The following is a 25318-nucleotide window of genomic DNA, read 5'->3' on the forward strand; positions in this document are numbered from 1 at the left end:
AATGTTAATGTTGGAGAGGTGGCGTTCTAAGATTATGACATTACAATGTGGACTTTACATTGAAACACACTGCAGTGCATTACCGTGGCAGAGAAATGGCAGTTTGTGTATTGGGGTTTGTTTCGCTCATGCTCGGGAACTCTCAAAATTCTTAAATGTTTCCTTCGTGATCACTCATTTTAGCTCCTGACAGCACCATGAAACTGTAAGATCGCAAAGAAAAACGATGTCTACTATCCCAACATAAAAACAAATACAATCAAATTCTTAAAGGGTGGAAGGAAACCTTTTCTTGGGACTCGTTAAGTTTACTTTTTGCAAATTGCTAGTCGCGTGCTGCTTGAATAACAGCGGCCCTTGCACATTGTGCAGTGTATAGACGAATTTCATTTCAAGGGACTTGGAGTACTGCGGGTATCAGGTGAAGCATCTCCAGTGTACTCCAAGCATAGGGCGCTTTGCCCTCCACCCTCACCCCCCAGCCTTGCAGCCCTGTGCTTTTTCACATTCTCCATTATGGTAAAGAACATTGTCCCGAGCTTGGCAGACAAATGGACTATGCAGAAGGAGCTGCCTCCCCAAGGTGTGTTTAGCTGCTGGTGTATCAAATGCAGAAAAGGGTGGCATCAAGAGCCCCACGCTCTGAAACACCTTTCGCGCACTGGTTGGTCACACGACAGAAAGTGTGAGCAGGTGATTCCCCAACACTTAAACCATTATTTAGAGACCTGGCTTTGATTAATGTGGCGTTAGCTAGTCATGGGCATGTCCCAGCGTTTGTGTTAAAGGAGATGGGAAGCTGCACCCAATGGAACAAAGAAAGTGAAGCATGCATCCTGCAAGTCTGGGTATTTGCATTATACGGAAGACGGGCCAACCATCCACGGAGACGGTTTCTACTATAGTTGCTGAGTCGCTTTCCCAATCCAGCTGCTGTGCAGACTTCGCTCAGCTTTTGGTCCAATGCCTGCATCCATCCTTCACACCATCATTCACAAGGCGCGTTCTTGTAGGTGTTTCTTTATCTCGTTAGACTAGCATGATTGCTATTCCAAACAAAAGAAGCACAACGACAAAGAGTATGAGACAAGTCTGAGCGAACAGTGAAATGTATGAAACGCTTGCACTAAAATAAAGTCAGCAGTGCATGTCCAGGAAAGAGGGAACGATGAATGTTATGCTCGGGAGCGGGAACTAGGGGGGCATAGTAACCTCCAAACTGGCTCATGCATGGTACTGGCACCCAGGGCCTCGCCCTCAAAGTGATTTTGGCCTGGCCACGGGCCGAATGTCCGACGGATGGATCAATCCAACCCCGCTGGAACTTGCAACTGTCTAAGATCTACTGACAGTGACACTCTGCCCAGGTCTTCCGAAAACCGGACTTTTGATCTCCTGAGGAGAGTCCAGCAACAGTGCTCGCTTCCTTTTTCATGACTACTTGAGCCTTGACAAAAGTGTCTAGCATTGTGGCCTCCAGAGGCCGTTCTTGGTTGGCCCAGTCATCTCTGCAATACCATTTTAAAATAAATAAAACACCTATGCAGCAATAGGCCTCACCTGCGAGGACGGGAGCAGGAGGAAAGAAGTGTGCTTGCCTCGGCAGGCTGTAGTTACAGCCGGATTTCCTGAAACAAGGCCCAATCAGCGAGGACAGGATGCGGCAACCGTTTGTATTTGCTGATTCTGCTGCTGCTTGGCAGTGTGTGCTTGTGATGGGAACAACTTCAGGATTTAGTGACCCAATCGTTCCTCTTTTCTGTAATGGCAGGGGCCGACAACACCAGGCAGCCCCAATCGATCCACACTTCAGTGTCAGTGAGCGTCCATAGCCTGGAGGAGGGCACACTGCATGTGCGCCCATGGGCCTGGCTGGCGCCAGCGGCGCCGGCGCCCCCCGGGTCTGGGGGAAGGTAATAAAGCAACAAATGTTGCTAATGTATTTGCCAATTTCCCTGCACTGACTGAGGGGCAACTCCAGGCCCGTTTCTTGGCCCGGGCGAGGTGGGCAACTTCCCGGGGCGCAATAGCCCCGGGGGTGCAATTGCCACTGTCCCTGGAGCCTCTGGAGGGGATAAATTACCCAGTTTGTGGGGCGGTGCATTGACGTGGGGAAAGTTCTGCAGGTCAGGTGCTGGCGCTGCCCCTTCCGACTGTAATGTCACGTAGTACAAAAGTACTAAGTGACATTACAGAGGTCAGAGGCTCCCTCTGACCACTTTCGTGCCACTTGGGAGGGGGGGGCATAAGCACACCAATAAAAACACTTTAGGTCCCCCTGCAGCTAAAACCATCACAATGCCGGCAGGAAACTGCTAATGGTGACCCATTAGTCACTAAATGATTTTGTGCTGGCATTGGATGGGAGGGAAGGTGCGGTGGGCTGTGGGGAGTGGGCGTGCCTTGCAGGGACGCACCGTGGACCCCGACACGGTACAAACTGAAACCTGTTTGGGCCCATGGTGCATCCCTGCAAGCTCAGAAAATGTCCAAAATAATAGTTTAAAGCAGCGCTATTTCTTTCGTGCCACTTCTTTTCCAAACTATATATCACTTACACTTTAAACCACTTCCATGGTAATGGTGATGAGTTACTTCACTATGCAGATAATAGTTTTGACCAGTGTTGCTGAGTAAATATTCTTTAAGCCACGAACCAGTTTATTTATTTATGCAATGTTTGTCGGTTACATGGAGACAGATAATTTATTTATTTATGCAATGTTTGTCGGATACCTGAGTCCGACACACATTGCATAAATAAATAAATATGCAAGTACCCGACAAACATTGCATGAATAAAAAAATAATTCTGGTCCATGTATCTTTACAACAGTCAAGACTTTACTGTATCAAAGCATAACCCTTGATTCCCATTCAAAGAATGTTAAAGTGATTGTTTATTGGGTTCATGTGTCTCCTTGTCATTGCCCTTTTGGCTTAGGTTTCCTCCAAACCCCCTTCAGCATCTTGTGTTCTTTGTTGGTTGTATATACTGTATCCTATGCCATATTCATGGTCTCTTGGTGTGCCCAGTCCTCATTATCTGCAGCCTAAATGGGACTGGGGCATAAAATTGTCTTGGGGACCGGTGAAAAAGTGGCCCACCGTTGCAAATGGCAATTCATTCCTTGTGTGACAGACTGTTTGACTTTGGGTAGGAGTTCCTTAACGGTGTAGTTTGGGAATAGCGCGCAGGGTGCAGTGGGAGTGGTGCGCGAGGTGTGGCGGGAGTGGAACATGGGGTGCATTGGGAGTGGCATATGGGATGAGGTACAGGGGGGCGCATTCCTAGTGTTTTGCACTGGGCACCAAATGGACTAGAAACTGCCCTGGCTGAGGCCACAGCCTGCAGCAGTGCCAGTGGTAGAATACACGTGTAACACGTTTGTTTCCTAACATTATAAAAATGAACAGGCACATTCATTTTTATAATGTTAGGAAACAAACGTGTTACAAGTGTATTCAAGCACTGGCACTGTGCTGGTGCAGCGTCCCCTAGAGGCTGACTGATGTCAGGCAGCCGCCTGGGCTGCCTGATGCAAAGACCGGCCCTGTGGGAACCCATGTATAACCTAAGGATTAAGGGAGACCAGGGTGGGGCTCTTAGTGATAACGGGGGACGTTCTGCCGGCTAGCGAAGTGAAACTTCTATGTAAACCTTTCGAACGGGTGCCCCTGTCACGGGCCACCACGGCCGACCACGCTTTTGTTATGTTCCTCCCCGAGATGAGAGTTATTTTGGCCGTCTTCTCTTTGGCTGTCCCCCAAGCAGTGGACTGAATGCTCACTTCCACGTGGGACATTGCGCAGGGCTCTCCCATTCTGCTCGACTCAAGACGCAATTCTGAAATAGGTGCGTCACTAAACCGGACAAACCTTGCCCCACACACGCCCACGGTTCGGAGCAATGCGGTTCAGAGAGAGACATCTCCCTCCCCTTTACAGGGGTCTCTGACCGCAACTCCTGATCTATTCAATACATTGAACGTAGAAGAAAGGAACGCAAAGAGGACTCCTCTGCGACGTCCTGCCCAACGGAACTTTCACAGCACCCATTATCGGAACAAATGAATCCTTCCACACTTGCTGCATTAAGTTTGCTCTTCAAATCACCTGTGAACCTTTTTGTACTCCTCAGAGAAGAAGCAAAAGATAACTCGGTCAAACTGATAGAAGTGCAGAATAACGTAGTTTTAGTTGCTGTATTACGAGCGGATGCGAGCAGAATTCCTTTCAAGTTGGTTGAAATTAGAAATGCGCTATCTCTGGTTACCTCACAATAAGAGGAAATGAAAGACTGTTGTAACCAGGCTACAGCTATTAAAAATCCTACACTTCCTACTCAGTCACAAAAGCAAGTGTCTGAGCTACCACCATTTACTCCCATTGTGGTTAGGTCACACTTTGTCAATTACCATGTGCCCTCTTCATGATCCCTTGTGTCAGTTTATATAATGACACCCCCCCCCCCCATCTCTGTGATTTTTAGGGGAATGTGCAAGATTAGGTTCGATAATATATGTTGAGCCTAATGAAGATATTAAAAATAGACTGGCTATACTGGAAGAAAACTGCAACTCCAATATAAGAGAAGAACCGTCTCCGAGGCAAATCATTGCCCCACATAAACTCGACACGAACGATCACCTTGGGACCAGTATGCGATGTAAGAAAATAAGAAAACCAAGCCCAAGGGGTCGTCCCAATTGCTAAAGAAAACTAAACATCAAAAAGACAGTAAAGAGAAACTGGTCCCTGAGCAATAATTATTTTATTTTTGCCGGAATAAGAGTCGCCAGACCTGTTATCCAATGAGTCGCAAATTTGCCCTTTTTGTGGCCTTGATGCTAGTTTCTGTCCTTATTCCCCTCTTGCTACTCCTGGTTCCTGCCTCCTTCCTTCCCTGCACTCTGCACTTGCACTCTGCACGCTGGTTCCTACTTACTGCATTCTTGGGCTCTGCTACCTTGTCTCTCCTTGTTCTCTGCTGCTTGTTTTGTACGCTGTCTCACCTGCTGAAGTGTTGCCCCCGCTGCCTCTGCTGCAGTATAGCTGTGTCTGCTGCCTCACTTGCTGAAGTCGTACCTCACATGACTGTTGTGATTCCTGTGGGTTTTTTCCCTTTTGGGGTTTTCCCTCTTTGCAGGATTGTTCCTTAGGGTAAGCCCCCTCCTTTCCCTGAAGTATCAGGGTTCGAGGTGACTTCCCGAAAGGATAGACCCTACCTCTTCCCTGAACACAAGCAACCCACGACCCTCGACCCAGATAAAACGTGCTCATCAGACTACCGACCAATCGCTCTGCATCAAACATTTTTGCCTCAATTCTCATAACCGAACTAACCACTTGGGCAGACCATAACAACATCCTTATCCTGAATCAAGTGGGTTTTAGGGCAGGAGGCAGAGCCACGTGTGCTGGATATGTCATTGTGTTCTCGCATGCAAGCTTTTGCATCTGGTCAATCAAACATCTTTTCAGCAACAATGGATCTCTCTTTTGATCAAGTAAATCGAGCTACCTTATGTACCAAACTAAGTCGATGGGATCTTCCTAATGGTTTACAAAGAAAATGAACCCATCTTCACGCAGGAGACTACCATTAAAGCTCAGTTGAATCTAAATGGTGATTATGCACGTGAAATCCCTACTTTCCATGGACTACGTCAACGGTGCATCATAGCCCTCTTTTTGTTTTGACCTAGGAAAATAATGAATGATGCGTCGTTTACCACCTCTAGAAAATATGGGACTGGTGTCCCTTGGATCTCTTACGCGGATGACGCCATCCTGATGGATCGAACATATATTGGGTTAAAAAGGTTGTTAACAGCGTTCAAGATTTTTAATGATAACAATGACGTACTGATAAACACTAACCAAACCAAAATATTTGCGAAAAAGGTCATAAGAAACGTCGTCTGTGGTGGATAAGTGGGTGCAAATTTGAGATAGTTAATGAATTTAGGTATTTCGGCTTTCACATTTCTGCCCAACTGAGTAAGGCATGTCTTTTAAATCATAGAAAAGAGAAGGGTATTACCTCAGCCATACAAATGAAACACTTTAACCTCAGGTTCGGGAAATTCTCTCGGCTTCCTACTGGAAAGTTTTACAAGGCTAAGGTCACAGCACCCTTTATCTATGACCTCAAGATTCACCACTTATTGGCAGATCACAATTTCACTGCTCTGCAAGGTTCATTTTCGAAAACGGCCCTTTCCATATCAATTGCCATACCTATGGCAGCAGTTAGGTTTGATTTAGGGCTAGTCTTATTAAATGCCTGAATTCTATGGAAAATAATTCTGCTCTGTAAACAATTGGATACTGCTCCTCCAGATTCTTTATTTGCTAACTTCAAGATGGCGGCTCGCAGAACGATGGGCTTGCACCCCACAAACTGTAAATCGTTATTTGCTATTTATGGTTTAAATTATGAGAAGGTCATGCTAAATCTGTAGCATTTAAAAAGCAGCTCTGGCAGTCAGATTGGTGCCTCACTTGCTAGGGTATCCTAAACTATAAGAGTTCCTGATCTACGCATGGTTTATAAGAGGGTAGGCACTTGTGCCTCATACCTGTGTAAATTTCCATCTAGAAAGTTTGGTACCCCTCTGTTGCGTTTTCGGTTAAATCTGTTCCCAAACAAAGAAAATTGTTTTCTGTGGAAGAGAGATCATTATGAAGATGATATCTGTCGTCATTGCCTGATGGAAATGGGATCTTTTAAAGACCTGATATTTAGATGCGCTAGTTTGTTGGCAAAACTCAACTTATGTTTTGCACCTCTCAGGAAAATGTTTGGTTTAAATCTGAGGACATTTTGTGGCTGTACTGTACTGCTCCCAAATTGCACAAGAGGAATAATCGGCATATCCACAATGATGGATCAGAAACTATGAACCATTAACCTGCAAGAAAGACAACAAAGTCGAAGGCCAGAACCCAACCACAGTTGGAGGCGCCAGTTGCTGCAGCACTGTGTAGTACAACTCCACCCATGGGGAGAGCCACAGATCCCTTGCCTGTGTCCAGAACTCCGATCTCACTGTAAACTGGCAACAGGCTGCTCATGATGCTGTTGGACTCAACTCAAAGATGTTTGCACCACACCTTAGTCTCCCCTTCCCTCTAATTTGTCCTCTCGTTTGCTGTATTCTGACTGCTCTCCCTCTTAATTTTTCCTTTTCTTCTCAGTTTTTTCCTGTCTTCTCTAGTCCTTTACTCTCCTGTTCTTCTCTTCTTTTCCCGTCATTTGCGGTCACGCTTCTCTCCTCCTTTAGTCTGTCACCTTTTCTCTTGATACTCTATCATGATTCTTCTGTCTTTAAACGTGGTCTCCATTTCTCCCCTTTTCTCACCCTTGGCTGCTCTCTCTCTTCATGTTCTCCTTTACTTCTCTTTTGTTCTTTCCTGTCTTCTCGCTTCCTTTACTCACTCATCATCTCCTCTCTTCTTTTAATGTCCTGCAGCTTCTTTGCTCTCATTGTCGTCTCTGCTTTATGTTCCCCTTTCTTCCCATACTCTCCCCTGATTTGTCTACCTTTAGTTACTATGGTCTTTCCCCCTTTGTTTTTTCACTCTTCTACCTTATTACTGATTCTTTCTTTCTACTTTTCTCTTTCCTGATGCCTCTCCCAATTCTTATTTATTTGTCTCTTCTTTTTGCTCTCCAGACTTCTCACCCTTTCTCATACTCTCCTTCCGTCCTTGGATTCTGTCCCGTTACACTTACTTGGTCACTTCTCCTTTACTATCCTATATTCTCTGATAGTTTACAGTGTCTTCGTGTCCCTCATTTACCAACTCTTCTTCTTTTTATTTCCTTTATTATGTCTCTTTCTTTCCTCCTTACTCATGTGTAGTTCCCCTCTTTTCTCTATCCTAACTCCTACCCTCTTTCTCCTTATCGCCTCCTTTGCTCTTACCATTATCTTTCACTCTTTCCTTTACTATCTCTCCTTCTCTCCCCTCTATTGACTCTTCTGCCTTTAAATCGTTTCTCCTTTATCCCCATTCATTTTCTCCTGGCTCCACTTTCATTCATTTTCAACTCCCCTGTTCACATTCATTGGACTCTTGCTACCTCCTTTGGTCTCTCCAGAATATTCTCCTCCCTTTACCTTCGCTTATTCTTTGCTCTCTTTTGAATCCTCTTCCCCCTTGCTGTCTCCTTTTCTCCTGCTTTGCTCTTTCCTAATTCCTCTTCCCCCTTTACCTTTTCCTCTCCTCCTTTGCACTACGATTGTTTTCTTTCATATTTTTGCGCTGGACTCCTTCTCTTATACTTTACTTTGACTTCTTCTCACCTCTTCTTTTCTTGCTTCTGTCTCCTCCTATACTTTACTGTCTTCTTCTCTCCATGTTGTTCCCTTCTGTCTTGTTCTCTGATCTTTTACTTCTATATTGACTTTCACTTGCTTCTTTCTATCCATCCTCCTTTTTGCCGTCTCCTTCTCCCATTCTGCTGTCGCTTTACTACTGTCCTACTTTATTTTCCTCTATACTCCATCTTTACTCTCTCCCACCTTCCCTCATCCTTTACTCTTTTACTGTCTCTCCTCTTTGCTCTATTGACTTCTCTGCTCATTTGTTGTATTTTGCACCCTTTGCCCCCCTCCCCCCTCTGTTGTCCTTGAGCTCTATGTCCCTCTCCTAGATTTTGTGCATAAATATGATCCCAAGCCTGAGAACTGGGCCCTGAGCCTAGAGATGAGCATTCGACCGACCAAGCGAACGGGTTTCCTGTTCGCTGTTTCGGCCACGGATGGGAGGCCTCTTCTAACCCTGAGAATGAAGGCACAGGTGAGAGATGGACAACAATATAAGAAAGGAACAGGGCCCAGTATGTAAGCAGGTGCGAAGGCCCTGTGATTGAGAGCCGAAGGGTAATGCGTGTGAGAGGAAAAGGAACTGTTGCAAGAGCATCAGGCAAGCGGGCCCAGTTAATGAGCGCATGCGAGACCTATGAAAAAGGGCCCTATAGAGAAAAGCAAAAGAGTCCTGCTTGCGAGAGGACAAGGCAACTGTGCAAGACGACACCCTGGGACAGGGTGTGAAAGCAGTATGGCATAGTGTATGCAAGCTCCTGGTGTATGAGACCAGTGTGTGTGTGTGTACCTCAGAGCTTGCTCGATAATCCCCATAGGGGCTAGTGGGCAAGGGCACTGGGGAGCACTGTGTAAGGGATCTCCAAGGCAGAGTCTACTCTGCATGATATTCAACGTGTGGTGTGAGAGAGAATGCAGGGTGTGTGACAATTGTATTTGTATTTTATTAATTTTTATAAAGCGCTTTTATCCATAGTATAAAAATAACGGTACAAAATTGTTGAAATGAAATAACTCAAATATCAAGTCAGAGAGCAAACAATCATGAGCAGTGAAGTAGATGATTCTTCAAAGAAACACGGAAAAGGGAATAGACAGTGATAGATCGAAGGGATAGCGGCAGAAGATTCCAATGGAGAGGAGCAAGAAGCTCAAAAGAGCGAAAACGAGATTAGGCACAGTGCGGACGGGGAACAGCCAACTTAAAAATACAAGAAGAACAAAGAGAGCAAGAAGGAGAGTAGAACAGCAAGATAGTTTGGGGCAAACCCATAGAGAGATTTAAAAACTAAACAAAGAAATGAAATTTAAGTTGGGACTGAAAGACAACCATGCAAGGGATGCAATTGAAGCTGAAATGGAATCACGGTAAGAGAGAAGACAGAGTACACGAAAAGAAGAATGATAACTAGATTTCATAAGTAAATAATATCAGTGACCTGCATGGAAGAGATCACAACAGCTGTTTATTTGAGAGCAGCCAAGGCTAGGTTACAAAGTCAACACTGTCTAGTGTGTGGGACAACCAAGGCTTAGTGTACGAGAGCTCCAAGGACTGATGATCTCAGCGTCTGAACCCCCTGATACAAAGGGATACTCTGAGAAGTCTCCTAGTAGGAGGGCCTTTGAGTTGGAGGCCCTTCAGAGTAGGATAGTGTTAAGTCAGTGTCCTTAAGGTTACAAATGCCTGCAAACCCATGCTCTGTGATCTCTCAAACTAGGAGGTACTTAGAGCCAAATCCTCTCAGTCTGGGAAGCGATCTGGGTCTGTCAGCCATGGAAAATCTTCTCATCAAAGCCACTTATGCAAGAAAGGTCGCAATCAGAATCTCTCATGCAAGGAATGTTGTTGAACCAGAGCACTCTCATTAGAGGGGTGCTTCAAGGTGGAGCCCCCAGACATGAAAGGGATCAAAATCATAGCCCCTCATACTAGCAGAGCATGGGAGTCATTGGCGACCTGACTAGGTTTGCATCGGAGTCAGAGGCCCTTGAAGAAGAGGGTCCATCAACACCTTCAGGCTAGAAAGGTGTCGGTGTCAGTGCCCCTCAGGTCTGAAGATTAGCAGTGACAGAGCTCCTCAGAGGAGAATATTATCAGTGTCAGAACGCCTCAGGGTCTCAAAGCTTCCTAGACAAGCAGGGTTTCATGGTCAGAACCCTTTAGACTTGAGGTTGCAGTGTCTGACAGTCTCTAAGTCAGAAGGCCTCAGAAACTGACAGGATTAGACTATGGAGGTCTCCAGATCAGTGCTCGTAAGACTAGGAGAGTTTCAGAGTCACTCAGGATGGAGAGATACGGAGCCTGCACCCCTCAGACTTGGAGGGTCATAGTCAGCATCCCACAGAGTAAAAAGCTGTCGGGCTTTCTCCAAGAAAAGAGATCACATTCTCTGATGATACCAGGGGAAGCGTGTCCTACCAGCACATCTCCCTGAATATGGAGCTTCATCCTCACTATAGGTTAGATCTGGGAGACCTGTACTTCATCAATGGTATAGGAAACACACTTCTAGAAATCGGTCTTCATATTTCCAATAATATATACATATCCCCATGTACTGGTGTCCACTGCTCCTGGACAACCAAACATGTGAAACATCTCATGAATGCATTTATTTTTTGGGTGGTTCTGGGTTGCCTGTCCCTGAATATCGTCATGAGGATGCACACCCAATAATTTTGAAATGAACAATGTCTGGTCCTCTTCTGGCACTCCTGCCTATCCCACAAGGCACTTACTCAGCCACACTAGAAGGCAATAGTCTTAGCAGGCCAAGCCTTGTCAGGGGGAGGGCACAGTTGTGCCGGAATGCCGTCTGCACGTGTGTGCAATCCTGAGCTTTTTTGACTTGTGCTATCTTGTGCTATGCATAATGATGGTGGTTTTCTCTCTTAGAAAGGAATGTGGGCTCTGCTAAATAGGTCCCACTTTGAACATGCTCCATGCTGAAAAGTATAGTACACACAGGTTATATACTCTGCTGCGCCCAGTCTATTGACACACCAGCAGCTGCAATTTGAATTGGCCACATGGCAGCTACAGAGTAACATGCGCCTACCCAAAACATTCTGCTGGAATCAAAATTAATTTCAACACCCACTGGGGGTCTTTAAGAGTGCTGGCCCCCATGTTTCCAAATACCTTTAACTGCATCTTCGTCTTTCCTGGTGGCAGTTATTTGGTTAAACATAAGCCATATCTGGTTGGAATATCCCCTGAATTCCTAGTGTGAACTGCAGCTTCAGGGCCATTCGCCTATTGCATCTGTCCCTTGGACTTCCACCCACACCGCATGGTGGCTTTCCCAGGAAGCCTTTGTTGTCTGCTAGGAAGCTGCCACCTCTTTTCAGGGGAACAGGATATACCTCATCCAGGCGTGGTGTAGGATATCGGAGCTTCAGACGGGCTTCTGCAACACAATGGAGAAGTCAAACAATGGCGATAATTACTGAAGTACTTTCTCTTTGAGGCCGATAGGCGAGGGGGGGGAAGTGCAATGTAGCTGGGACAGGACCTTCGGCCAGGTTCCACCTTCCTACCTGAGACACCCCTAACGTTCTGCAAACTGGGCACCCCAGGAGCTGACATGAAAAAGAATGAAGATGAAGGATTGGCCCCTTGCAGAAGGGCTGGAATGGACCGATCCGGAGTGGCAAAGTGACCATATAAGCGGTTGAGATCATAACAACATTTTTAGGGTAATAACTTGCCTTTTTCGACGTCTGGGGAGCTAACACAAGACCTTTTTACCTATACAATTTTTAACTCCTACGAATCCGCTTCTAGAAAAACTATTAAAAGTGATTCAGAAAAAATATCTACATTTATTTTGAAAAACAAATATGCCAGAATTTTGAATGAAACGCATATGGCATCTTATAAGAAGAGTGAATTATCAGTTCCGAACACTGAAAGATGCTTGATTGAGGCTTATTTAAGATCAGTTGCGCTGTTCATCAGTGCACCACTATACGCAGTATAAAACATTATCACACCATTAACTTGGTGTCACAAGCAAGTGGACATGCATGCATTGATTGTATCTTGGACATATCTGATAAATGTGCATGTGACTGCATGTTATCCAGTATGCACATGTATAGCATTTACAATATAGCAGATCCTACAACTGTAGTCAGTTGCCCTTGGGATTGAGACAAATGTAAAATAGCTATTTCCCCCTTTCGCAATGCAACCTACAGAATACGGCTGAGTCTCATTAAAAATGTTGTCCAGCTGTCATCTTCAGTTACATTGCCATCCTCTCTGACCCAGAATACTGGACGTTGTAAGGTTAGTAATGTCTTTATACTAGATATCCCTGCTAGTAATTGAGCATTCACCTTAATTCTAAATACTATTTACATTCAATGGAATGCTGTTTTATTTGTATGTTTGTTCAGACTATGGTCTGCCAAAGGGCCATTCACATATGGTGCACAGTAAAGAGTTTTGAGTCTGGGCCCCACCTTAGGCAACTAGATGGGGAGTTTCCAGAAAAGGATTCATGGAACAGGACCTGTAATGTGAGAGCTTTGTTTGTGAGAGTATGGAATCGTACAGAAATGTCGACCTGGGAATTGCGACGGCCGAAAATGCTGACTTTGTTTTTTCCTTTAAACCCCCCTTACACCACATATATATGTGGGGGGGTTTAGAGTATAATATTATTATGGGGGGGAGCTGCGGGGGGTCGGCATTTTCAGCTGTCGCAATAATCACATAGATCCTGAGAGTACTAGAGTTCCTTTTTAGAGGTGTCCACAAGACTGAATGACTGTAAAGTGAGAAAATGATGGGTGGGATATGAATGACCATGAAGCAATGCCCTAAAAGAGACAGCCTAAGGTGGGTTGGAGAAGTCTTGTGCTGGGAGGAAAAATGAGGATAGAGGAGAAATCTTCACTCACTAAAATGCTCCTCTCTTTTTCAGATCTTCATCCTGGAGGTGGGCAGTGCCACGGTCTTGCGTCTGCCCTTCCCCCACAGGTTGTGCCTTGCCTCACGCCTGGTCCTCCATATCTCCAAGACTCTCCTGTCCTGGCAAATAGATGAGAAGAAGGTGGTGCAGCCGATGGCGGTCCAAGACTACCAGGCACTCAGGGCGGTCTGGCAGGACCAGCACGGGAAGCTCTTTATTGGGGGCATGCCAAGTAAGTTTATGCCTACCCAAACGATGGCTACCACATTCATATGTCCTATGTAGTCCACTCTGAAAGGTAGAAGTTCCTGCACTGTCGGGCTCTGGCATTATTAGAAGGACAGAAGGGAGAGGTGTGTCGCACTCATCCGCCATTGCTTATTTACTGCCCTGTCTTGGTTGATCTCACCATCACCCTGATTAGTTGCACATGCCCAGATTCATCTAATTGGTCCCCATTGACCCCCCAGCCCCCAGATTTCCAACAGGAAAGCCCTAATTGCTCGTAGCGGTCTTCTCCAGCTACTCATTGCCACCTCTGGTACCCACTTCCTGCCACCTGATTGCTCTCACTGACACTGGATTAATCTCTGTCTCCCCCTTGGCTCTCCCACTCTAGCGTGGGTTCCTTCTGTCACCCCATATCTGTATGCAGATATGTTTGGGATAGATTGAACCACCCTAGTAAGCAACCGAGAACTGTACAGAAGAAGTGGGAGAACAAAGAGGGGAAAGAACAGAGAGCGCAAGTGGAGGGCCCTGGAGGACAGTGGGAAGAGGTGCCATCAGGGGGTCAACAGGTGCAGTGGTTTTCCATGACTAGCAGGGTCTTCAGTTCTGCCCGGAAGTGCAGAAGAGAATGGGCCAATGTGATGAGCGTCGGTATATTGATTTGTCTGACCACAAAATGAAGATAGTTGAAGCACTTGCCACGCATTATCCCAAATCTATCATAATTGCAAGAAGCGGCACCTACAAACATGATGACATAACATTTTGAATTACAAACAAGGGCAGATGTAAGGGGAAGGTTGTGATATTCGGGTGCATAGCTGGAGAGGCCCTTGTTTTCTGTTATTTCATCTTCGCATCACTCTAATTCGAATATGACGTTGGGGTGGTGCTGGAGAGGACTGGTAGAATGGAGCGTTGTCTCGTATGTGATGCAGGTCATTTTGAAGGTGATGTGGACTTGGAAACTTTCAGGGTTGGGGTGATGTAGTTGTATTTCTTCCATCCTGTGATCAGACAGCTTGATGGACAGCTCATACTCGGGCCTCGTGTGCCTCACTCATGTAGGAAAGGACAAGGTCTTGGACAGTTTCTGAATTCTGTAGCAAGATGAGGGACTTGATTTTGAGAAGGAGAGAGATCTGGTGCCAGAATGTTTGTGTTTTCTTTATGCTCTGGCTCTTGAAGCAAAAGGTTGTTTTCAAAGACGACGCCACAGGACCTAGTGCCGAATTGGAGCTGATGAAAGAAGACATCATGGGGAACCTTTTCTATGACTTGCTGCATTAAATGGAGGCATAAAAGTGATAAGTAATGCTTTTACGCCTCCATTTTACATAATTGCCCCATTTATGTCCCCTTCCAAGGTGTAGGACAGTCACAATGCAGTTTTTGCATCCATGAGATCTTCATGTAGGTGTAAAACCATTGGATTCCTATGGAATTCGCATGATCATTGCACCTTCATAATGGCAGGATGATTCGATAGGAATCTGTTATGAAATTCTGCCTGCATTTGCCTAGCGTTTCAGTGCTGGACTGCCCGGGGGGTTCCACCCTAAGTAACCCAGACTAATCCAGATGTGAAGGGTTCCACATGCCTTAGAGAGGCTCAGCTTCACCACACTGAGGAGGCCCAGAAAGGCAGAAAAACGTGTCCGGGGTTACTGGTGGTACTCTTGTTCAGAGTAGAACTGTCGAGCATTTCGTTGCTGAACTGTTCTTGTGTGTAAGACCAGACTGATTTGCAAATTGTGTTTTCTCTCCTGTGAAGGGTGCAGTGAGCTTAAACGTGGTTGTAGATCCTCCTCAATGGAAGCAATTCATAGAACAGTATATTTGAACCATGTTCTTTCTCATTAGAGGAGCTCTCTCATGCTTGTTAAATTTAAAAATAACACTAGCGTTCTTAAATAAATACGTTTAAAAAGGCCTAAAAAATTGATCACTTGTGATAGCCCTCCATTGTTTCACTCAAAAAGCTAAACAAGCTCTGGCAAATCCCACAGTGTTGTCGTTTGTTTAGGCATGAGCTAAGCATTTGCCAGGGAGGACCATAATGCTGGAAACTGGTGTGATTACTTGGGTATATCATACAAGTGCTCGGCTAATCTCTCGAATGCCTATACTATAGCAAAATCTGTTGGCTGTATGTTTTTAAATAAATGTATTTAAACAGTTACGGTGTACACATTGCTAGTTTGATGGAACATATTAGCGCATTTGACATTTAGTAATTAGACATGTTGCTCTCCTCAGCCGGTGGGGTGTGGATGTGAAGGTTGTCTTCAGGAAGAGTCTTGTTGTCCGTGGTTGATGCATTTGGGCTGAGTATTTGGGCCTGTTCATAGTCCAGGACTGGTGTCCATATGTCAGTGAAACGGTGGAGTGTCCCTTCTTTAATTGCTATGACCTTTTCTGCTACCAGTATATCCCAGATCTTAACCCACCAGAGTTGTAGCGGCGGGCCCTCCTGCCTTTTCCATCTGCGGGCGAATGTGATTTTGGCTGCTAGGAAGAGTTGGGAGATTAAATTTGCTGTTGCACCAGTACTGGGGTAGATCTCTGGCAGGGGGGTCCCTAGTAGTATCACTTCTGGATTTAATGGTAGGGTTGCCTGGGTGACGGTCTCAATTACTTTAGATACTCTTTCCCAGAAGGCTCGTGCCACCAGGCAGTCCAACCACATGTGAAAGTAGGAGCCGAGGGCACCACATTTCCTCCAGCAGGTGGGGTTCAGTGATATCTCAAAGTGGTGTTAGCGTATCGCGGGGAAGTACCATCGGTATAGTAATTTTAGGGCACATTCTTTTTTGGTAATACATCTGGAGGCGGTTTTATTCCTTGCCCAGATATCCAACCATGTCTGGTCTTCTATGGGGTGTCCTAGATCGGCTCCCCAAAGGACCATGTATTTGGGACGGACTGATAGCATGTCTTCCTGAAGGAGCTTGTACCATCTCGAAAGTGTCTCCTCCCTGCGGGCCCATCTGTAATGTCAGTTCCAGGGCGTTATGCTCACATGTGGCTCCTCGTTTGGTAGATGGATGCGAAATCCAGTGGTGAATTTGCGTGTAAGGAATCTATCTTTGCATTTTTCAAAGGGGAGGGCTGCGCCATTTTTGTAGAGTTGTGAGACCTTTTGAAGCCCTCACCTTATCCAATTCCTAAAGTTAGCTGAGTGTAGGCCCAGGGAAAAGTTAGGATTGTGAAAGACTGGGGAGCGGTGGCCTAATCCCTGCATGGGCCATTTCCTTTTTATTGCCCAGTGCCAGGTTTTCAAGGTGGTTTTAGTGGAGGAAAAGAGTTTTTTCCAGCTCCTACATGCGACTTGAGTAATATGTGGTAGGGTGCTAAGAGGTGCGGGGAGCGTTGATCGTTCGATGGATAGCTGTTTGGGTGGTTTACAGGAGAGTACCAGGTAAGCATGTTCGCCAATTGTGCTGCGACATATTAGTTACGAAGGTTGGGGACCCTTATCCCTCCCTATCATCACCCTCTTTGGTATGCATGATTTCTTCCCCATCCAGATAAACTGGGAGATTTGTTTTTGTAATTTAGTGAGAGGTTTCGGGGATTTCCACTGGGAGGGCCGCAAAAAAGGTACAGGTATCTCGAGAGTAGGTTCATTGTGCATGCTGTAATTCTCCCCATGAGTGAGATCTCTTGAGTTGTCCATCTTTTTAGATTGGCTTTCAGGTCATTAGGGAGGTGGGGAAAGTTGGCTATATAGAGATCTTTTGGGTTTGCTACTATGTGGACCCCTAGATATTTAATTGATTTGTCACTCCATTCCAGCGGACAGATCCTTTGGAGAGAATTTATTTCCTCTGGAGTTAGTCCCACCCACAGGATCCCTGACTTTGCATAATTAACAGTGAATCATGCTGCTTTCCTAAAGCATTCCAATTCTTTTAGGGCCATTGGTAAAGACGTCTGACAATTGGTGAGTGAGAGCTTTGCATCGTCTGCGTAGAGTGATATTTTCTAGTCGTCCTTTACTGTCAACCCTCAGATAGAGGTGTTAATACGGTTTTGTTGGGCCAGGGTTTCCTTAATGAGGGCAACAATTAGCGGGGAGAGAAGCCTGCCCTGTCCTGTACCACAGGAGAGCGAACGGGGGGCTGTGAATTTCTTATTCAGCCTGAGGATTGTTTTTGGGGCCCTGTAATTCACTAGAATCATTCGAAAAAATAAAGGGCCAAAGTGGAATGCTTCATGGGCTAGCCACATAAATGCCCAATATACCTTATCAAAGGCTTTAGTTGCATCTAGGGATAATAAAGCCTTTTGTGCCGATCCGATGCCGCCACCTCCACTATATTAAGAGCCCTCCGGATGTTGTCTCCGGTGCTCCTACCCAGAATGAAGCCTGTTTGGTCAGCCTCAATAATTTTGGGGAGAATATGTGCTGGTCTATTTGCTAGGATTTTAGAATAAATATAAGCATCAATATTGAGCAGGGAAATTGGTCTATATGACACACAATCCTTTTGTCTTTGCCGGGTTTTAGTAATTAAATAGTTATGGATTCTTGCACTGAGGGGGTTGTTGTACCTGTCTCTCGGAAGGAGTTAAATATCTCTGCCAATGAACCTGTGAGCAGTGGCCTGAAGATTTTGTAGAATTTGGGGGAGAAACCATTGGGTCCCGGGGCTCTGGGTTTTAAGGTTTTGATTGCTGAGTCAACCTCTTCTGCCGTGATCAGTAATTCCAAGGCGTCTCTGTCATTGACTGTTATCTTGGGAAGGGAGGCTCCTGCAATGTAGCCTTCTTGTTGGGCTTGCGAGCGTCGAGAGGATGACATGGTCTCTGTCAAATGTGACGTAGCCAGCTGTAACGTAGCATCTTCTGCATATTAGAATCTGTCCTGTGAGTCTTTTAGGCTAATGATCAGGTTTCTTCTTTGGGTTTTTGCCAATTTCTGAACCAGTCTTCTGTGTGCTTTATTGCCTTTAGTGTAATATCCTTGTTTTGTTCTTATCAGGGTTTGTGCTGTTTCCTCTGCGTAATGGGCTTCCAGTTTTTTTCCGGGCTATGCCTAATGTTCAGGAGACCTTGTGGGTCCATCTTTTTTTGTGTTCAAGTTCTGCGGAGGCCACTATATTCTCCAAGTGCTTTTTGATGTTTGTTTGGTGTTTTTTGTATGCCACTGCATGAGTTATTAATTCCCCCCCTAATGAACGCTTTCAATGCCTCCCATCTGGTGGCTAGCGATGTATGTTCACAAGGGTTTTCCTTGAAATAGTTTTGAATGGCTTTAGTTAGGTCATCCCTGAGTGTCATGTCACTTAACATTGGGTCATAGAGATTCCATCTGGGTATAGGGGAGGTCTGTGTCGTGAATCTGGGCTGTGAGGATCACTGGGGAGTGGTCCGAGATTACTTTGGTTCCAATGTCCACCTCTTCTGTGTACTGCATAATCTGGGGGCTAACCAACAGCAAGTCGATACGAGAGAAAGTGCAGTGCACGTGTGAAAAAAAGGCGAAGTCTTTTGTCTCCGGGTGAAGCACCCTACATGAATCCACCTCTCTCAGGGTCCTGAATAGCTGCAGTTGGGCCAGCGCAATTCTGAATTCTCTTGCTGCTGATTGGTTGGCCTGTCAATAAGGGGGTCCAGGACCCTGTTGAATTCCCCCCAATACCACTGAGCTCCCCAGGTCGTTTAGGTGTTGGAGTGCTGACCTAAGTTTGTTTGGGGAGTTCAGGCCTTGTATGTTGAGGGAGACAAAGCGTAAATTCTGTTGTGGAGGGGAACCTTCTTGTCTCTCTGTCCGGCTATGTGGGGGGTGGGGGGAAGAGTCCAAATGATCAGCTGTTGCCATCTGGTTCCAAATTCTTTCCTTTGAGGAGCCGCAATCAGGTTGTCAACTTTTTCAACCAAACGTTACTGAACTGTTCATCAAAAATACAAACGAAAGGAGGCCTAGATACCCTTTGGCCAGCAAGTGATTGCACTCTCCTGAGTCAGGTTATACCGTGAGGAGCTCGGGCTCCTTTGTTTAGTTATAGGGAGTCATATTTAATTGCCCTGCTGCCCCTTGACAGGGAGTCCATGGGGCAGGCAGGCTGGCGGAGATGGTCAGGTTTGTTGTGGGGGCTTAGCTTGGTAGTTTCCGGCCTATGCTACCTTTGCCCAGGTGTTGCGTCTTTGTTTGGGGTCTCCGTCTTTCCCTCCTGCGGGTGATAGTGCTGTGAGGTACACGTCTGTGGTCGAGGGTTCCCCTGTCAGGATGCTCTGCGCTTCTTCCAGTGTGCTGATAGTTTGCGCCGTCATATCCTCATAGGTGAATTTGGAGAGTTGCAGGAAAGAGCAAGCGGTATCTGATTTTCGGGTCTGGAAGGAAGGTGCTTAATGGTCTCAGCGCTCTGCGTCTTTGTACCGTTGCCACTTCCAGGTCCTGATATATATGGATCGGTGCTCCTTGAAAGGTCACCTCGCCTTCTAAGCGGTTTGCAGCCATGAGATTTTGCTTCGTGGAGAAGGAGTGAATTCGGGGGATTTCATCTGGTGGGTATTCTGTGGAGGCCCCTCTTCGGCTGCGTAGTCTGCGAGTGCGGTCCAGTCGCAGCATGGATTCATCACAATCCAGAGGAGGGACTGGAACAGGTTGCATGTATAGTCCTCTAGGGCCTAGTCTGTTATTGATGCGGGAACCCCTCTGATTCTTACGTTGTTCCTTCTCGCTCTGTTTTCAATATCCTGCTGCTTGAGTGTGATAGCTTCATTTTTTCACCCCAAAATCTGGACTTTCATGCACAGCTCTGTTATTTGGGTTGTTTGCTCCATGGAATAGTCTCCCGCTTCACTGAACCTGTGCTCCAGTTCCTCCATCCTGCTGTCAAGACTGTCCATTCTGGAGGCGATTTCAGACATGCAGGTTCTGAATTCTGATGAAATGTCCATGAGAAGTGATTGAATATCTTCCTTTGTGGCCCATTGTCCCTGGGAGTATTTCAGGTGATTGAGTTTTGGAACGGCCCCCTTCTGGTTTTCTCCCTTTGCCTTGTGGTTGCAGGAGAGTTGCTATATCTGCGGTTTTGTGGGGTTTCTGGTATTTGTCCATCCTTATTCTTGGCTGTACGCTTCACCCCAGGGTCAGGGGTATGTAGGCCACTGTATTCACTTGCTGGGGGCGAGGAATGGGTCCCCGGGATTTCCGTTGACCTCCTGGCTTGAGGAGGGTGGAGGTGGTGGCTGTTTGCAGTTCCCCCAGTGACCCAGGAGCAGGATTGTGCTCTCTGTTTTGGCCGGGTTGGGGTTCTCACCTCCTGGTGTCTGGCAATGGGCTGGATGTGTTGCCTCTGCCCCCTCTCTCAAAGGCGGGGGGGCGCTGGGTTGGCTCTAGCCTGCAGAGAAGGCTTGTCTCCCTCTCCCCTTGTTGTGGCATTGTCCCTTCAGGCCAGGGTGATGGTAGCCCACTTCTCGGGAGGTCGCTGTGGCTGTGGGGGGTCAGGAGAGTGGTGCTATCCTTGGGGATTCAGTATGTATTGGATCCTTGGGTCAATCCGACTGCCCTCCCCGGTGGTTATCTGCTTTCTACTGCAATTTGGCTGTGGATCGCGTACCTTTGAGGGAACCACTAGTCCCCCTCTGCCGGGGTTGCCGTGACTCTTCTTTCGACTCCGTGAGTGAAACCTCGCTTTGTTTTATACTGCTACTACAGCTCCGTTTTCATTATAAATCAGCTGCTGTCATCTGTGAGGGATGCAGTAACTCCACACACTCGGGGAATCCATGCATAGTGTCCGTCTCTTCTCCACGGGTCCCTGTTAGCTCCGACGCGTCCTGGGACTATTCTCCAGTGAACTGTACCACCTTGGATTTTGCTCTCTCTGAGAAGGTTGTAATTTTGGATGGCCGTGTTTTGCTTCAGCCGGCTCCCAATTTCTTTCAGAGCTTCCCTTATCATTCCGCCTTTGGTCCCATAGTTTATTGTTCAGGTATGTGCTCCCTAACCGCTGCTATAGGCGGGCTGCCACAGGCTCCCCACGGAGGCTCTTAAAGAAGCATCTGCATTGCCGGCGCTTCACGCCACGCCCCCCGCTGGCTGTTTTTTTTTAACCGAACTTCAGTGGAAGGAAGTAAGATAAAGCAAGTGTCTGAAAGCAAAGCACTTTTGGTTATGCCATTTTTATTACACCAGTAGCTCATTTGCAGCTTCAGTTAATCTGTTAACTCTCAATAGCCTGCTTTGAATAGCCTCTGCAACTAATCCAGAACAGGACTCAGAGACTTGTCCTTGGCCTCAAGACCTGGGATTTGTATCTCTCCAGCTCTGAAATCTCTCCATTGGCTCCCAGTGGATGCAAGGATTAAATTCAAAACACTCTGCATTGTCCACAAGGCTTTCTGGGGCCTGGGTCCAAAATACCAGCAGCTATCCCTCCGTAAATACCTCCCCTCTCGAGCTCTTCGCTCCTCTACCTCCAACTCCCTCAGGGTCAGTCGTTTTTCAAAGAAACAAGCTGGGGTTAGATCTCTGTCTTCGGCTGTGGCCTCTCTCTGGAATAGCCTCCCTGCCACTCTAAAACTTGAGGAGAACCATCTCCGGTTCCGGAAGCACCTCAAGACCTTCCTCTTTTCTTCCCCCTCTCCCCTGTTGATCTGTTCTCTCTTGGCACCGTGCACCCGGCCACCCTCTGTCCTCCGGGCCCAGGTACCTGCTCACCCTGCCACCCTCCCGCACTGCGTCTGGGCCATCCCTTGCACTGGTTTCTGTATCTGTACCCATACAGCCCCCCTTTTTCTTCCTGCACTTATCAGACCTACCCTGTCTGCTGCTTTAAACCTAGCACTTGCAAATTGCTGGCTGCACTACCACTTTTTGTTGCCTTTGTTATTTATTGTTATTTATCTGTTTCTCCTCTGCTTCGCACTTTCCACTTCTCCCCCCTTCCATGCACTTTTCCCCTCCTCCTCTCCCATGCACTTGCGTGTTATCAATGTCACTGGGCCTAGAAAGATCGCTGTTTTTTTCTCCCCTGTTCCCCTCTGCCTTGTCGCGCTCTGAAACACTTGTTCCGGAACAGAATCCCGTAATTTACTGTCACCTCCACTGCCCTTAATATCCTGGTAATACCGGAATATCAGGCGGTGGAGATGGTAGGGGCCATTTCCCGGTATGCCAACAGAATTACCAGTGGGATACTGGAAAACTTGTAATGAGCACCTTATGTCACCAATTATTCCCCAAAATATCGCTGATTTGCAACAGATACAGTCGCACTCAGAGCCGACGATCGGTTTTAAACTAGCCGTTTCCTTGTTGTGCAATTGGAGTCATCATTCCTGCATATGCATGCTTTGTCCGCGAAACTCATAGGCATTTGAGGCTGAAATGTAGATTCATAGGTGCTTAGGCATGTGTCCTTGTAAGTGCACTGGTTAATCAGAGGTTAGCATTTGCCTAGGATGTGAGCAGGTGCTGGAGCTGTGGGTTCAGTCCTCTCCATTACCAATCCCCTTGTTATTCATTACAAGAATTCTTGGTGCAATATAAAAATGTTTGCCTTTTTAATGCGCCGCATTTAATTTTTGGCAGATGAATGGCCAAGAAAATTGAAAAAACACCTGTAGCGTACAAACACAGCAAACACAAAAAAAAGAATGTGCATGATGTTATTTCTAGTTCAGCTACTTAGTGATATATGATATGATATGATATGGCATTTGTAACGCGCCTATACACAAGTGTTTCAAGGATTAGGGCTCCATTACAATGAAGCTCTTTATGTTATGTTATATATGAGCACTGCACAGATAGGGGAGTGTGATGGCAGTACTACTGCTCTGCAGGGGTGCCGGGATGAGTGGCGGTTAAATTGCCTACTCAGCTCCACACTACTACTAAACCAGCAGTGATTCCAATCATAAAGGTGAAAGAGGCGCAGCCCGACAGGTATACGTGCTTAACCTTTTTAGCAACATGGGCCGAGTTCAGACTGTACCTTTCAGGAGGGGTGTGAGCTGATGACAGTAGCAACCCAAACAACTTCAGTACGATGGTTCCAAAATAAAAGAAGTTCCAATCAAGGGTCTATAAATATGTAGAATTTTAATTAATTAAACAATAATAATGCAATCAATAAGAAAAATCCACCCCTGTAAAGAAAACAAAGAAAATGCAGACTTTGATGGAAAGGCCCTTTGGGAACAGATAAATTGGTGTTCAGGCTATAAATTGGCACAATGTCAATGTTCAAGAATGGGCAGAGGGTGGGGCTTAAAAGGCACTATGGCCCCAAAAGTGGAACATGGGAACAGGGCCTCTTCAAAGTATCTTATTTCTTATTCTTGGATGGGCTTTATGCCCTTTCATTCACTTGAACCGGTGTCGAGACAGGTCAAGTTGCATCGATCCAGTGTCACGTCATCTTGGAGGCTGAGCTCTGTGTGGATCGAGTTGTCGCTTGAGTCTATGTGAGTCGATAGGTCCCAAGCTTTGAGACTGCTGTTGTCTCCAGCAGAAACAAAGCTTCCACTGGGATAAGTAGGCATGCAACATGATGGCTTCTAGCGGGTCGAGTCAGTGGTCCATTTGAGATGATGTTTTGTGAAGTCGAGTCAATGCTTGTGATGTGTTTTCACATCGGTGAGCTGGCGGTCAAGTCGCACTAGCGTTGTGCTTGAGCAGTGCGATACAGCGTCGAGACAGCTTGGAGAATCAGGTGAGAAGCTCAACGTTTGTGGAGTGCCAAAAGCAGCACTGCCGGCTCTATGTCAGCTCTAAGGGTGTTGAGCATGGCCGAAGCAGCTCAAAGATGTCTCGGGCCTGAGAACAGGATTCCAGCTGCTCTTAGAATTCAGTGTTTCTGGGAGTCCCACTTCAGGGGCTCCAAGACTGAGTAAGTCCTTCTGTTGCACTGGCTGGCACCTACAGTGGTTCCTTCACGTTCGGTGACAGAGTGCTGGTTCCAGTGAAGCCAGCAGTAAGACCGTGGTCCAACAACAGTCCCCCACAATGTTTCCTGGGCATGGTTGGATGACAGAACTCACCTCTGCCTTGGATGCCTTCTGTCATCACCTCAATGGTAGAGGACATTGCAATGGACGCACTGCCAACACAGGTCCAAAAGTGTATTCTTCCTCTTCTTGTGATGGTCCAAAGATGAATCAAAGAATGAGGACGTGCCCCTCTCTTTTTAAAGGCAAAATGTCACAGAGGATTAGCCCCAAGCAAGTCGGGTGTAAGGGGTCCAATGTAGGTGGTTTTATCAAGTGCAAGTGTCCTTGGCTTTATAACATCAAACCGAGAGCTCCTTGACTGTAAGAAATAGAGAGGACTGGAAAAAGGAGAGATCTAACAGGACTCAAGATGGTGGGACCCTTCTCTCAGCCCACATCTGCCCCCTTCCCATACCTTCTGACTTCAAGGGCACTGTAGTGGTCCGTGCCCTGGTCTGAGGGAGGCTTTTGTGATGTCTGATTAACAGAGCTCCTTTTCAATACCAGAAATACCCCCATTTTTTTATATTAATACAAATTTAAAAAAGCGTGGGCTATCACCAGATGGCCATTTAGTCAGAGGCAGTACCTCCGTAGTTTAGGTGAATTGGCTGAGGCTCTAGCATCTCATCAGCCTAAACTCATACCTTTACTCAGTTTGATACCTCCCAGGCACTCTGTGCTTACAGAGGAATTGGCTTACTCAGGCATTGTAGTACCACCATCTGACACATATTAGCTTCTCCCGCTAAATAGTCATGCCACCTTTCAAATGTTAGTCCTCTCTAAACAACTAATGCTATTTTGTACAACTCGTCTACTGCCTTTAATAATAGTAAAAGTATCTTTTTAATCTTCAGAGCAAAGGCTTTAATC

At 46.4% G+C, this 25318-nt stretch overlaps 1 protein-coding gene across 1 annotated transcript in view; it reads left to right on the forward strand.

Moving 5' to 3' along the window:
* The window catches only part of SHBG (sex hormone binding globulin), a 78710-nt gene that overhangs the window by 47475 nt on the left and 5917 nt on the right, over nt 1-25318 (forward strand). Inside the window, exons 6-7 of the mRNA XM_069645291.1 lie at nt 8666-8811; nt 13274-13493. Coding sequence (XP_069501392.1) covers nt 8666-8811; nt 13274-13493 — 366 coding nt within the window. The remainder of the gene's footprint in view (nt 1-8665; nt 8812-13273; nt 13494-25318) is intronic.

The sequence above is a fragment of the Ambystoma mexicanum genome, chromosome 1p (assembly GCF_040938575.1).
Source record: "Ambystoma mexicanum isolate Mex_15411 chromosome 1p, UKY_AmexF1_1, whole genome shotgun sequence".
NCBI classification, from domain to species: domain Eukaryota; kingdom Metazoa; phylum Chordata; class Amphibia; order Caudata; family Ambystomatidae; genus Ambystoma; species Ambystoma mexicanum.